The sequence below is a fragment of the Paralichthys olivaceus genome, chromosome 16 (assembly GCF_024713975.1).
Source record: "Paralichthys olivaceus isolate ysfri-2021 chromosome 16, ASM2471397v2, whole genome shotgun sequence".
Taxonomy (NCBI): Eukaryota; Metazoa; Chordata; class Actinopteri; order Pleuronectiformes; family Paralichthyidae; genus Paralichthys; species Paralichthys olivaceus.
Window position 1 is genome coordinate 19,650,663 of NC_091108.1, and position 15,350 is coordinate 19,666,012.

Below are 15,350 nucleotides of genomic sequence, written 5' to 3' on the forward strand. Positions count from 1 at the left end.
TTAACTGTGAAATGTCTGATTAGCTGAGCTTATTACAACTCATACATTAGCTTGGTTAGCTAATTCCTCCTGTCAGTGAAGTCAGCAATCAATATTATTAGTTAATATAATTTAAAAAAAAGGTTAGTGACTTTGACTAAAATCGAGATCATTTAATTACCTTGCTGTCAGTAATATGGAATTTTTAAAATGAATTACTTTAGATCATATTTTCACATTACTGGTGGAAAAACAGGGTTTGGTCAAAGTGGTGCGTCAGAACTCTGCTTTGTAAGAGGTTCTGTTACACCTTCCTCTCTATCAAACTTACTGGAGAGATATGTATAATCACAAAATACAAACACTGGCATGTTTAATTCATCCTGTCTTATCGTCATGGGAAAAGCTATGACTTTTCACTGCATAGCTAATGTCCAAAGCCGCAGGCCCGAAAGATGAACTGCACCTTTGATTCATTGTGGGAACCTTGCTCTGAGCAGTCAATTTGTGTTTCTGAGATTTTTTTGTTTTTGTTGCTCAATGCAAGGTCAATACGCAAATCAAGCAGCTGAGCAGCATCAGTATAAGTATTTGAGATTGATGGAGAAGAAGAACCAAGCAGAGCGGAGGACCTGATTGTTTTCTCACATAATCTGAATTACAGAGCTATTTCTGAGTACCGGTGATGATAAACAACAACTTGTGTAATAGTGCTGCCATGAAGTTGCCTTGTGAAGAAAATTATGACCTCTGAGGCACTCACAAGATATGTTTTTTAACCAACTCCTCGAACTCTCCTGCGTTCCCTTAGAGAAAAGACAGTGAGCTTCCTTCACTTCGATGTTATCTTACAAACCAATTTTTCAGTTATAATTGCCCATTGCTTTGTTGTCATTTATTCATAGGGGACCTATGGAACTGAGTCTTTGCAGATGATGAAACTCAAAGCAAGTGTGAAAGCTAAATTATTTGGGGGCTCCAATTATAATCAGGAAACACAAGTTTCCATTAAATGTCACACGACACCATGTTTAAAGTCATGTTGATGAATCTTTCAGGCTATATCCATTACCAAAGAGTGGTACTAAAATAACCACCATCATAGTCTCAGGAAAATCTAAACTATGTATTCATTTAGCAGCATTACTGTGCTCGGAAAATGCCATGGAAATCTGCCAGTATTTTTAATATTCATATTCAAAGGGTAAATTCTCCCTGGAGCATGTAACTCATGTGTACAACTAAATGCTGTCCTAATGAAATGGTTAGTCAGCAGAAACTGTGATTATCCAGAGCAAGATTCATAGAAATGCTGCAACTAGTGCAAATATCTTGGCTTTGAAAAGAATACTCAAGGGGAAGAACATGGCCTCATGGTGCCAGTTAATGAATATTTCATTTCCATTTCTTACTAACTTGTGCATGTTGATACCTTATCCAGGTCAAATCTGTAATGGAAAGCCTTCCCTCCATCTGCATAAAGCGATTACCTCACCAAACAAATTAGATAGGAGGGGCTGGCAGCCATGTTAACAAACACACATAGCAAATAAAGGCTCTGCTTACTTCTACTTTGAAGAGGAAGCACAGATTCTATTAGGCCAAGTTCAGATAGCATGGATGGGACAGAGTTAGATAAGTTGAATCTATGAATTTCTGCCTGTCGGTTCACGACGCTACTTTTCTGTTGCCTGCCTCATCTGACCAAATAGATAATGACACACAAAAAAGGTTGCTGGCTTGAGGATGTTGCACTTCATGCTCTGCCTATAACCCCTTGTCCTTTGCATCTCATAATGCTATACTAATTGTGTACTAGTACTTAATGCACCTGAGCAATGGTGCTTCATGCACTCATGCTTTAAAGGGATACTTCACCCAAAAATGTAGGCTTAAAACCTGGTGTTAATGACCTTTTTTGTGGCCTCAGACACTTCACCCACCCCTCCATCGGCATAGGTGCGAGTAGATAATGAGTGGATTTTCATTTTTTGGGTGAACTATCCCTTTAACTGCTCGGAACCAGTATGTCACTGACTAAAAGTCCTTCACTGTTGTTGTGCTTCTTCTTCTACACAACCTGTGTAGAAAGCTGTTCCACCAGCAATTGGATGTGTATTTTCTTATTTGGATGAAATATCTGGACAGTGGGCCCATGCTGACACTGCTGATCCTCTATACAGTAACTGAAATAAAAAAAAGTTCCATAAAAGTTAAGAGAACTCAGACAGTCCTGATAATGCAGCTTTTTGAGTATTACAGCTTATCGCGCTTAGTTGTTGAGAAAAGTTTACTGTTGTAGAAACAAATTGTTTTAAGATTTAAGGCCACGTTTTCAAGTTTTCAAATTTGCTAATTCTTACAAACAATTGACTGCAGCACTGGATCCTAATTTACTCATCTAATTAAAATTACAATTCAGATGTTGGTCTGACCGAACCGAGGCTGCAATCAGTACACAAGAGTAGGCAATTGCTTCATTAACCCACAAGAATGAGTAATCTTATTTAAATTGCCCAAATGGATAAGCTACATTAATATGTATTTGCAGTGCTAAAATGTAGTTAATTATATCGTGTTACAGATATTAAAGCTGAGCTACATATAAGAAGAGATAAGTTCTTTGTTACATTACAAATGCATTTGATTTAAAACTGAAAAAAAAAAAAAAGGAGCACGCATACTTTTGACAACCTACTTCATATACAGGACAACCGTACAATGAACAGCCAATGAGCACTACCTGCAACACGTTTAACATTTTGTCCATGACAGCTGTCTGCACTTGAAAGACGCAATACATATAAGCCTCAATTATGGGCCCCATTAACATGGATAGCTGAACAATGGGAGGGCTTCACATCAAAACAAACCGTTTAAAGGACCATTCATTCAGCCCACTTACCACTGAAAAGTGCAACTTAAAGTTTAAATGCCAAGTTATGCCCTACAATTTACTTGCATTAGTTAGTTATTCAGTTCAGACAGAGAAATGAAAATTACCACAAACAATGTAAAAAAAAGTATGATTTGAATATAGAGGTATTTCTGAAAATAACAGCTTTAATGTGTTTGATTATAGAAGATGTAAAAGACAGAGTTGGAGCAACGCTACACTGAGAAAACATTTGTTATACAAGAAACACACAAATAATATGCACGTCGGACACCAACATCACCTCTTCAGTACAAGTTGAAGGCAATGCTGCAAAAGAAAAACTGAGGCTGAGTCCTCATGAAGTCGTAACACAGAGTCAACTCATCATGAGCGGGAAGATCAGGGAACGTCGCTATTTAACCATCTGCTCGGGATCAAGGCGAAGTGACAAATATTCATGAAACGTGGTGGAAACGCAGCTCGAGAGCGGAGGGAATCAGCAGCTTCAAGCAGGTGTTAGCTGTGTTTCCCTGTGGTCCCCAGGGAGATGGAGTTCATATGTCACATCAGAGGGAAATCAGTTATTTACAGTGTCTTGAAAAAAGCTGTCAAATGAAAATCTAAATTTGAAAAAAGAACGAGGAACTGAAATGTGTGAGCATGGAGGCCAGGGGGTTGAAGAACTGAATATATTTACAGTATATGAAACACGGTAAGTGAAACAAATTGAGCTGCAGTTGAGTGGGATATCGACTGGAATTGCTCTTTTATTGCTACTGGTCACATTATAGAAGTACATCATTTTCAGATCAATAAACAAATGAGACAATAACTGAGATATTAGCTAAGATGGGACTGTTACATCAGTATCAAACTCCAACTGGCCCCTCCTCATCAGAGGAATAATAATGATGTTTACATTTTCTGAGTTGTCTCCAGTCGCTGCTATTTTCTAGTGAAATATATTTTTATCTCTCTAGATCTCTAAAAAATCCCTTTCTTTGCTTTTACTGACGCGACAGGTAAACATCTACTAACCAATTCCCTGCACCTCACTGACTTATATTTGGTCTTATAAAAAAATGTTAAGGTAATTCATTTTTTTTTTTCGTTTTCCCTCTGCTGGTTTACTCACTCATAACTCAAATGTCAGAAAAGTAGTATTCCTTTAATATATTTGTTGTCATTATAGAAGCGCTGATAACTAAAAAACCTTCAGAATCAATAACAAGTGGACCCAGATAAAAACGGTGACAGAGAATAAAATAAAACCCCTTGAATATGGCATAATTTCAAACTTTTCTTTCTATTATCATTACCTGTGGCAAACATGGTATCGTTATCAGTCTCTCCATCCATCCATTATCTATACTGCTTGTTTTTTGAAGGTTACAGGGGGAGCTAGAGAAAATCCTCACTGATTGGGTGAAACACTGGGTACACCCTGGGCAGGTTGACAACATATCGCAGAGTTGACATACAGAGACAGACAACCATTCTTTTAAACACTCACATTCACACCTACGGACAATTAAGAGTCACCAATTAACACAACCCTAATCTGCATGCGGACTTTGGGAGGAAGCTGGAGAACCTGAAGAAAACCCCACAGACACAGGGAGACTCTGCACACTCCACACAGAAAGAAACAACCTGAACTGGGATTCAAATCACGGGACCTATGAGAAGACACTACAAAGCACTGCACCGCTGTGCAATGAACATCGACTGAGCAGAACAAGATACTGAATGCTTTTTTAGCTTCTCATTATGTTGCATCATCTTTTTCATTCATTCTTATCAGAAGCTATTGACACGAAAAAGCTGATTGCACCTACTGTACATCACCTGGGCAACTTGACCCCTGACAATTCAATTGGAGATTTGGCGATCTCACTACCAGCAGCTGATGCTCACTTCTCTCTAACCCTACAGCCCTAGTTTTTTTATTTGTATTTCTTTGAGTCTTGCCGTCTCCAGCCCTAACAAACCTAAGTGACAAGAGACTTTGACATCGCTCCCTCTGGATCCAAAAAGGGCTTTGTACAACTTTGTCTCACATACGCAGCAGTACTCCCCGATTCCTGTAAACACACTTTGATGTGTAAAATCTCAGAGAGTTCCTCTCTGAGATTCAGGAAAGATTGTGACAGTGGCAAATATACGAGTGTTACCGCTGAGTTACTGGGCTGTAAACACAGATGACACTGTAAGTTGTTGTGGTCCTTGAAACAAGAATGATAAATCATTCTCAATGGATTTCAGGGTTCTATTTTAAAACACACAGTAAACATTCAGCCACAGTCCGTGTCAATACATAGCCATCCATGCAACAAGATGGTTACGACTGCTGATGCACAGGACGTGACTCAGGATCTATTCACGGCAACAGAAAATACAATACTTTATGGGAGGCACATGCTGTTCATTTCTGGTATGGAAATATTTTTAAGCAGCTGTGGCTCACACATCTCTTTCACTCAAATAATTAGCAGTGATTTACGCCCAGCAACAAGCTCACATATTTCCTTCTGAGAAAGCAGCCTTTTCTTTTTTCTGTTTTGATCCCACAGTCACTGAGGTCATATTTGATGAAAGATTGTACAGTTTCTCTCTGAGCTTTTCCTGAACTCAGTTGAGCTGAGAGAGAAGAGTCAAATGGTTAGTAGAGTATTTAAAAGGAATCACTGATTTGATTTATGAAAGTCAATCAACCTCTTTGGGAGAAAAGTCAATCTATAAATGTCTCTGATGGTTCACATTGGTTGGTACTGATTTCATCCTTCAGCAATGTTTTTTTTTTATTTCATGGGCATACTTTCAAATTACCTCCAGTTTACATACTTATGCAAAATACAGAAAACATGATGTCAATTTTCCATGAACTGTGACTGCACATATCACAATCTGTCAATAATGGTTGGTGGGGGTGCCTTGATCTCAAGTCTGCTTCTAATGCAAGTACAAAAACTTGCTGTTTTCACTTAATCTCCATTTATTGCAGTACCATGTTAGTTGAGAAACTGATATTCTGATAAGTATATTAACAAATCCTGTCATACCACTTGACCTCATGTCACAGACTGTAAACATGGACAACGTGTCTCCACTCACTTTGACTGTCCAGACATTAAACTGAAACATCACAGATACGAACACCATCTTACCCATTTGGAGCAAGAGTCAGTCTTAGCAACTGCATGCATGAGTACTGGCCTTGGCACCAATCATCATACTGCTCACATAATCGATACAAGATTAATGTCAAATAGATGGACTTGATTAATCTGCACAGTCAACAAGTGTGTCCAAAGTGATAACAGGATGCTGAAATAACAGTCTTTTCATATTTTTCCGAAGCAGCCGCATGTTTCGTGCATTTTTTGGCTTTTAACTGTGTGTGTGTGTGTGTGTGTGTGTGTGTGTGTGTGTGTGTGTGTGAAATGGAGTACACTGATTAACAAGCAGATATGAGGGGTCTGAATGTGAAATAGAGGATGAGCAGTTTAGAGAATTTGATTAACATGATGCCAGTTAATCAAATTCTTTTCAAAACAAATAACTTAATCTTAACATTTGTTGTTTTCTTGGAGGGACTTAGCAGCTTGAAACTACAGTTGTTTGCAAAGCCTACGTTTAGAACCTCGGGCCTGTTTGTCACAAAGAGCATGGAGTGTTAAAGCCTGAGAGATGTAAAAATAATAAAACCATGCAATTTGATTAAATATATATATATATATATATAATATATAACAAAAACAAATCAAATGTGTCACCCTCAGGAGATTGGTCTCTCATCTCATTCAGTGTGGTATGGTGAATCTTAAACATGATTGAAATATATTTCAATCTGTTATGATTTTTCCAGAATAAAAATGAGAGCTTTGAGACTGTTTGTTAATTATAAGGGACACACTGACAGCATGTTTAAAGAAGGCTGGGACATTGCCATGTGGCGTCAGTGACGTAGTGGATGATGTCTGAGTCATCAAATGTTCATTCTGAGGGCCTAAGAACGTTATGTATGTTTGTACTCCCTTTCCAGGAGTTCAACCGACTTACTTACAGTACTTTTGCTACATTATGTGCTGAGGACAAGGTATTTTATGGAATTTGCTCTAAGCATTGACAAAGGTACCACAGAAACAGCCAAAAACATACCCAATAAAAAGCAATGTGACATACTTTATAATACTAAAATACATTTTGCTATGCTATTTGTGGAGCTCTGTGAATGTAAATTCCTGTCTGTAGGTCTACCACAGAGAAATCTCAGCAATTATCTGATGGATTGGCATTAAACTTTATAGACGCTTAATTGTAAAGTGTAGGAGAAGAGGCAACTTGCAAAGATACTGAGATGTTCATAAAACCAAACAACACTGAGTTAGTTGCATTTTGGCCACTAGATGTGTTCCACTTAACAGTTTGCACCTCTGGCAATGGCAGAGTTTTAAAGCCCTCAGTCTCCAGTTGCCATGATTTGCATCAAAACGCCCACTCAAGAGTCACAATTTGGTCAAATGTAAACTTGCATACATAACATGCATGTTTTTTATTTGTATTTCAGTGACTTACAATTCCTTTGGAGATAATTCACTCTGGATAATTCATCAAAATACAAAATATGCTTAGTAGACCATGAGGAAAAAAAAACATATATATATATATATACATATATATTTTAAAAGTTTTATTCAGTATCACAGTATAGTTAGATGCAGACTCATGGGTGCTTCATGAAATTATCAGCTAAGATTTAATTCAGTTCACTTGTAACGATGCCGACACCAAAATAAACTAATATAGGCAAAAACAAATCAGCCCACAGCTAAGTGACTCAATACGTGGGGACACTGTACTTCCTGTTTACATCCTTAAAGCCCCAGAGTACTGGGAATATAAATCCAAAATTTAGAGTGATTTCTTCTGATGGGGGCCTCACAGTGTTACACCATGAAAAACCCTATTGCAACTATGAGATTTGCATTCACATTACCTGTGTTTTTGTAAAACGTCTCAACAACTGCTTTTTGGCAGGAGTTGCATAAGAATCATCAGGTGAGCAAAACCCTTCATATGTGCTTCATCAATTTAAGCCAACTACATCACCAAAGGGCTCAGCTGTGAAATGTTGTGTCTCCGCTGCTCCCCCTCCATACTTGACTGTCACAGTTTAAATTTAAAGCCCAACTGAGCGCTCGCTTCTTCATCCATTCTCACTGGCAGCTTTGTGGAAACAGTACCAACACTACATAGATGAATTAAAAAAATGCATCCCGCCACTGGGTCATTTGTTTGCATTACTGTCAGACGATACATTATGAAATAAGAAATGACAGCCATGAATACAGTGACAAGTGAAGGTGCATCTATCAACTACCTACACAGCTTTTCCGGGAGCTGGAGCGAAGTCGCACTGACCATGGACAGGTCACCAACGTGTCAGTGCTGTCAAACAACAATTTAGACTCTCCGACTAAACTAAAGTGAGGAACACGGGAGGGAGCCGCAGTGTCAACGCAGACATGCAAAGGCGGCAGTGCACTGCATCACCCAGCTACATTAGTGACACTGTGATTTTCCAAATTGAATGTTCTGATTTGGGAATCTCTGTTAAAGTTTTCAAACAAAGTAATACTGCAAATTCAGCTCACAGTGTTTCCATAAAAAAAAAAAAAATGTGTGTCATAGGCCTTGCACTCTCCCTTTCATAATTACCTGCACAATAAAAAAGGAGGCATTAGTTAGGGTCAGTTCTGTTGTATGGTATTCCTGCTGCAGGACTTAAATTAACTACTGACTGACATAACTTGAGCTCCAACATGCTAATGAGAGGAAATGATGAGGATATGCATTTGAGCGAGACTAATTGTACCTGACAGAATTTTCACAGGGCAAATAACCATTGGTAACTACAGGGCAGGATCTGACACGGTTGTGCACATTAACGTGTTGACAGGGCATGCTCCAGGTACAAGACAATTCCCACCACTAATTACATTAACATACCTCTTCTCTGAAAAGTGATCCTGTTCACACTGACTTTATTATGCTGTCAACACAACTGCAGTCACCTTAACTCTCTGGGCAAGTCATGATGCCGCTGCCCAATGAGAAAAGAAGGTTTATGGGGTCTGTCCTTCACAAAAACATGGGTAGATCCTAGTTTGATAGCACGCCTAGCAAAACAAGGCAGAAAGGCAGGGATCACACTTTACAGTAAATCTTACTGAAGCAATATTGGCCCCTGCTCTGCTTTGAGCTTCCACAGTAACGTTTGTTGATGGAGATTGATTTTCTAAATAGAACAAAATCATAATTAAACTGTTGTCTTAGTAGTCAAAGGTCAAATCTGAAATCAATATACTAATGATATCTAAAGGAATCATTCACTATCTCTGCTGTCTATGCCAGAATCAGATATCTGTAAGGATTTTTTAGGCAGCTCTGATATGGAGAGTCTAGAATAAATCAACTACTGTAATGTGAGCATCATGGCATTGTTATTAGTTGCTTAAATATGAAGAATCTAGCAGTGAAACTTCAAACTTGACCACTGCATACTGTAGCTAAAGATAGACAATGCTTCTCCACCTCCTCCAACCATCCAGAAAAGAGCACATAATATCCCAGGTACAAATGCTGCCATCTGTGTCAATGACGTCATGGAGCCAAAGTCTAATGGTAAAGAAGTCCACTGACACAGGTGCCTGACCAGTCGCGACCAGTCAGTGTCAGCTGTCAGTCATGATGTTCCACCCTGTTATTATGGTGTCAAATAGTTAATAGACAACAAATAAGCACTTGGTCATTCAGCGTTACAATTAGAACTATCGCAAATGACAGAATCCATCTCTGACATAATACATCTTAGGTATAATCTGACTTTTTAGTTTTGCCCATGTCCCATCCTATAACTTGGAGGCTGGATTTAGACAGCCACTAGGGGGCAGTCAAAACACTATGGCTTCACTTTTCAGGAGCCATGATGTCATCTTTTTTTTTTTATTATAGTCTATGTTCTGGACTGAGAAACATCATCAATCAAAATTTGTTATTTTTGGTTCTTTATATTTTTCTGTTACTGATCAACTGAGTCCAGTTTAATACAGCAGCATTGTTTCAGGATCATTTATGGATCTCTGCAGCGCACGCACAACCACAGTCTCTGCACACAGAGCAGATTGTCTTTGAACGAGTTACGAACCATTTAACAATCAAAATGCTCTTTATGGCTTTGTATCGCAAAGTGATTACTTCTTCTTATTCTTTTTTTTTACTCTGGTTTTCTTCCTCTTCATAATTGATTATGTGTTAGATGTTTTATTACCCTTTGAATAATGACTGCCAAGACCTCTGCATCAACCTCACAGGGATGCTTAAGACTCCCCGCAACAATAATAAATAAAAAAACAAATTCTCATTAAGTGTGAAGACAAACAGTGAGACGTGTTCAGAGAGTTAACAGCAGCTGTATTCTGCAAGTGGTGGTTTTGGGGGGTGGGTAGTAGTAGAAGTATCAGTAGTATTGTACCTTTTGAAATATTTTATTTCTTTAGCTGGGCTTTCTATTTGTAACATTTCTATAGTTTCATAGAGTTTGACAGGCCTCTTTTATATTTCCAGCTGATATTCCCTGATATTGATATAAAATATTTGTTCCATGATGTAATAATTAATGGGATCTCTCTTCCACTTCACCGTTAAAGAAGTTACTGGCCGCGAGGGTCCAATTTCAGGTCAACCAGCTTGCCCTAGATAAACTTTTACTGGTCCCAAGCCACTGGGCCATCGGTTATGCCGGGCCCTGATCATTGACTGAAAAGGGTCCCAGGAAATATTATCACTCACCGTACGTCCACCGCGTCCTCCATGACCGTCATGTCCGTCTTGCACTTGGCTGAGGGGTTGATGGCAAGCTCAGCAGGGGGGATGACGAAGCTTTTACTCAATGGCAGCCACATTCCCTCTCCTAAGGTGTATGTGAACCTGCCCGGGACAACAAGGGTGCATGAGACAAGAAGGTTTACAGGTTTATACTTTTCAAATAAAAAAAAACATGTTCAAATCAGTGGAATGCAGATGGAAACAAGAGCGAAATAATATTGTGGGTATTCACAGTGCAGTACAGAATATAATATTAACTGGGTTTCTTCCAAAACAAAACTGTTGACAAAAAACAAAGACCAAATGTCCACACAGTTGAATTGAACTGTTATTAATATTGATTAATACAGAGCAAAAATTGACATTATAATATTGTATGAGGTAGCAGTCACAGTAGACTTTTGGTCCCTAGTGTATGGGTCAATCTCTAGAAACCATGGATTAAAACCAATTATGTCCCTTTTGAATGCATCATGTGTTAATGATGCAGCCTCTCAGCTCAAAATGTCCCCAAACCAAAATAAAGATAAACTTCATGACATCATCAGGATTTTTTCCTCAAACTTAAGAAAGCCACAGGAACCAGAGACAATCTCTACACAAACTTCACGTGTTAAATAAGTGAAGTTAGCGCCACATCAGTGTTCATTCTTCCTCGTGTAAAAAAAAACAACCACTAAGTCTTGTCACACCAGCTACTTTTCAAAGATAAATGTTTCCGCTGCATCAGTGACTCTGAATAATGGCATCAAGCTGGTTATTTATTTTAGCTTTCAGCAAACTTATCCTTTTTGCATAACTCTTCCTTGAGCAGGAGGATTCTGTGAGCTAATGGACACAATGCATACCAAATGAGGTACCCTGACAAAAAAGAGCCAATAAGAGTTTCCCCTGAGGCAAAACAGGGCTATAAATCTGTAAACAATGTCTGGGACGAGGGCTTTAAAACAATTCTTTATTTGTGAGTCAATGAATATCATCATGCGGTCTGCACATGAAACGTAATACTTACAATTTTAAGTTAAAAAGTCCACACTGATTTACATCAAATGCATTATTAGCGCTGATTAATTATACATGCATACTTGTGGCACAGAAGAAAGGAACTTGTTGATTAAATGGTTAACATCCATTTTTATGCAGACTAAACACATTTCCTCATTCAAAATTTGCATTTAGAAAAATGCTAACTTAGCATAAGTAAAAGGGCAGTGAATCATGGAGGCTGCACGCATTACCAGTCACTTTAAGAACAGAATGATTAAACCACAGTGTAAGCAGAACACTTAATTACATCCACCCAATTACTCCCTTTGTTTCAAAGTCAAGTTTTCAGTGGATCAAAGTGCAGCCGATCTCCCACTTTGTGTAAAAGTTGTGGTTCTTATTAGACTCTATTTAAATGGTGATATTACCACATCATTTGTTTCTTCCTGGAAGCTGCTTCCATCTCTCTCATAAGACATCTCACCATTTCTTAAGGGACCGTGTACAGGAGAACAGAAATTCCCTCTGATGCAGTGTGACGTATATTGGTGGCCACGGGACAAATTAGCACCCACTTAACGAGGACTGCTTTACTGGCAACTGGGACGAGCTGCTATGTGACTTATTTGGTTCACACTGGAGGTAGAAAACACTAAGAGATCCCATGCGGGAACAGTTGTTGAGTGGAAAACATGTTTGCAGTCCTCGAAGGAGCGCCTGGCAGTTAATACTGTGCAAATGACAAACGCCATGTGTTTGAATGCCAACCCTGAGGAGAATATTGCATGCATCCTTGACTTTGCTTTGTTTCATCTCACTCTCTATACCACTGTGTTTATAATTGCCTCATTTGCTGCGTTGTTTAATGGTAATATCTGCTTAAGTAAACACAATGGCGGCTGCACGGCTCTCAGAGCGCTGGGTGACATTCAAGGTCCTTTTTTTTTTTTTTCCACCGTGTGGAGCCTACAGGGTTGTTTGGTGAAGTTCAAAGCTAGAGACCGAAACGTTTAAATTAGGATGGATGGCTGGGTGGGAGCAGTCTGAGGAGAAAGCAATTTTAAACTTCACAGCTGGACAGAATGAGAAGGAAAAGGCTTCTTGCAGGAAACCAGAAAACATGCTGGCAGGGAGGACTATGTGTCAAAGCACTTCCTACAATCCATCAACTACTTTACTTGTCACCATAGGACAATTAATTGTGCAGCTGTGAAAGAAAAGATACAACCCAAGGCATATGGATGCAATACAAACACAAATGGAAGATATTTTAAATTTTAATTACAGTTAGGTAGAAAGTAAGTAAAAAGCCGGTACATGGAATGAGATTTTAAAAGTGTTAGTTTGGGTAATGGAACATGAAATAGGGGGTGTGAACTTGGATGTCCTTGTCTTTGTCCTTGTCCAGAAAAAGCCAATAATAATCTGTGCTGATATATCAGGAATATTACTATATATAATATATACTTTTACGGGCTATTAAAGGTTCTGTATTGATGCTACCAAACCCAGGCACCAATCAGCAGGTACAGTTAGCAAATAGCTGGTGACCACAGTGGAGCATTTAGCAGCTACAAATTCAAATATAGTGAATAAAGAGTGGTAACCATCACCACCAAATGAAAGCTAATGCTGCGTCTCGTCTGCTCGATATAAGCAAACACATTGGCCTTTACAACTCAATGACAATATACCCGCTTTGCTTTTACAACAAATAAACAATCTGCAGATATTCTGGCCACTTGGGGGCAGTGGAGAAATGTTGTGTACACATTGATTAGTTCAGGAGTAGCATTAGCATTTAACTGACGTGTTTCTGGTCACATTCATAAGTTCAAAATTCACTTTTTTATCTTTAACAGAGATCTGACTGAGTGAAATATCTCAGTCTGCAGTTGCTAAGAGCTCCCCCCTATGTTCACCTGCTACGCACTCTTTGTTGGCTGTTTGATGCTGTGCATGTAGTGTACAGAGGATTTTTAGAGCTTATTTACTGAAAACAGCAGCTGGTTGAGGCTAAAGACGGTGGTATGAGAGCTGAGAGAGTGAAGCAGTGGGCTGGACAAATAAACAATGAGCTGAAACTCACATATAAAGCTGTGTGAAGCTGAGGAAAGGTTCAGCTTCAGGTGATAATTCTCTGTAGGTTCATCAGAGAGAGTGATTCCTTTCATACTGTGAAACTTTTTTTTGCACTGATAATATTAATCTATTAATTAATGTCACTTCAAAGATTTATGCCTTCAGTGAATAGGCATGGGACTGAGTGTCAGCACACACTGAGTGAAGATGAATGTATTTATGGAGACAACTTTATCCTTTAATGAAATGACAAAGATAAATATAGAGTTGTCACATGTGATCTTATTAGAAAGTCTTACACCACTGCAAAGCCGTTTTCAGGCATTAACTCCGGAGAATGTCTGCAGAATTTGGTCCAGAGTTTCTCCAGAGTTTGCCTTTCACACATGAACAATGTAGCAAGAGATTCTTCACTCAGACACTCAAACACTGGAATATCTGGAGCGTTCAGGTGAGGGGTGGTGCTGCATGCAGAGGGAGGACGTAATATATACATTCTGCTGTGGATATCACATTTTTCTTTACAGCAGGTGATTTTATCATTCAAAGCTCTCTCGGCATCTTCATCTATGTCTTTTTCATCCTGACATATTTGTATTCTTTTTGTTCTTTGCAGTTTCTGTCACACATTAGAAACATCATCAACATGCCCACTCGTTGGCGGTGAATCCGGCGGAGGATCTCCTGCTGTGTTCTCACATGGACTCGCTCAGACAGAGAAACTCTAGAGGAGGTGTCACTCTCTCAATCAGACATTTGATGTCTCACATGCAGCCCCTCAGGAGAATATCTGGAGTTCAGTCCATCTCTGAAAGCAGCCCAAGTGAGATATTGCAATACTGCAAAAGGACATATTTTCATGTGGTCACACTTTTACAAGAAATTTTAACATATATGAACTGCTGCCTTGCTGAACTGCATTTCTCTCCTAACTAAACGGTGTATTAAAACTTGAGTCTGCATGTGCACCAGTGCACCGATATGAACAGAGAGATAATGAGCACCTTTAGAAAGTGAAACACCGCTACAGGAGGCCGGAGCTCAGCCAGAGCTCAGCATCCTAATAATCATGAGGAACAAAGATAATCAAAGCTGGTGTACTAGGATTATAACAACTAATCTGATGACACAATCTTCTGTGAAGAGTTCTGCAGCTCCATGGAAATAGCAGTCGTATAAAACAAAGTTTTGTGAAGTTCCTCTCACCTGAAAATGCGATCAGAGGGTTGTTCTCCCATCACAAGATCAAAACCGCGTTGGAAGATAGTGTAAGGCCAGGGACTGGCATGGAAAAAAAGAAAAGATCAGAGAAAGAGACAAAAAAGAGGAGAGAGAATAAAATTGTATTAAAATCAAAGCAAGCGAAGCGTTAAATTTTTCAGTGTATCCATCCCCCTAATCTAAACCTCCTGAAATCACAAGCCATATTTCAGTGTCGAACTTTGTGTCATCCCCCTCTTCCAAAGCCCCCACAAATCACAAGCAGCATTACGATGTGTGCTATGTGTAAACATGCTGATTGAAAAATGTGTTC

General features: G+C 39.0%; 1 protein-coding gene across 12 annotated transcripts in view; it reads right to left on the minus strand.

Annotated features, from left to right (window-relative positions):
• The window catches only part of astn1 (astrotactin 1), a 389,228-nt gene that overhangs the window by 237,383 nt on the left and 136,495 nt on the right, over positions 1–15,350 (minus strand). For all 12 annotated transcript variants that reach the window (XM_069511745.1, XM_069511741.1, XM_069511748.1 and 9 more), the window contains 2 exons: positions 15,023–15,097; positions 10,712–10,849 (listed from right to left, as the gene is read on the minus strand). In XM_069511745.1, the coding sequence (XP_069367846.1) occupies positions 10,712–10,849; positions 15,023–15,097 (213 nt within the window). The remainder of the gene's footprint in view (positions 1–10,711; positions 10,850–15,022; positions 15,098–15,350) is intronic.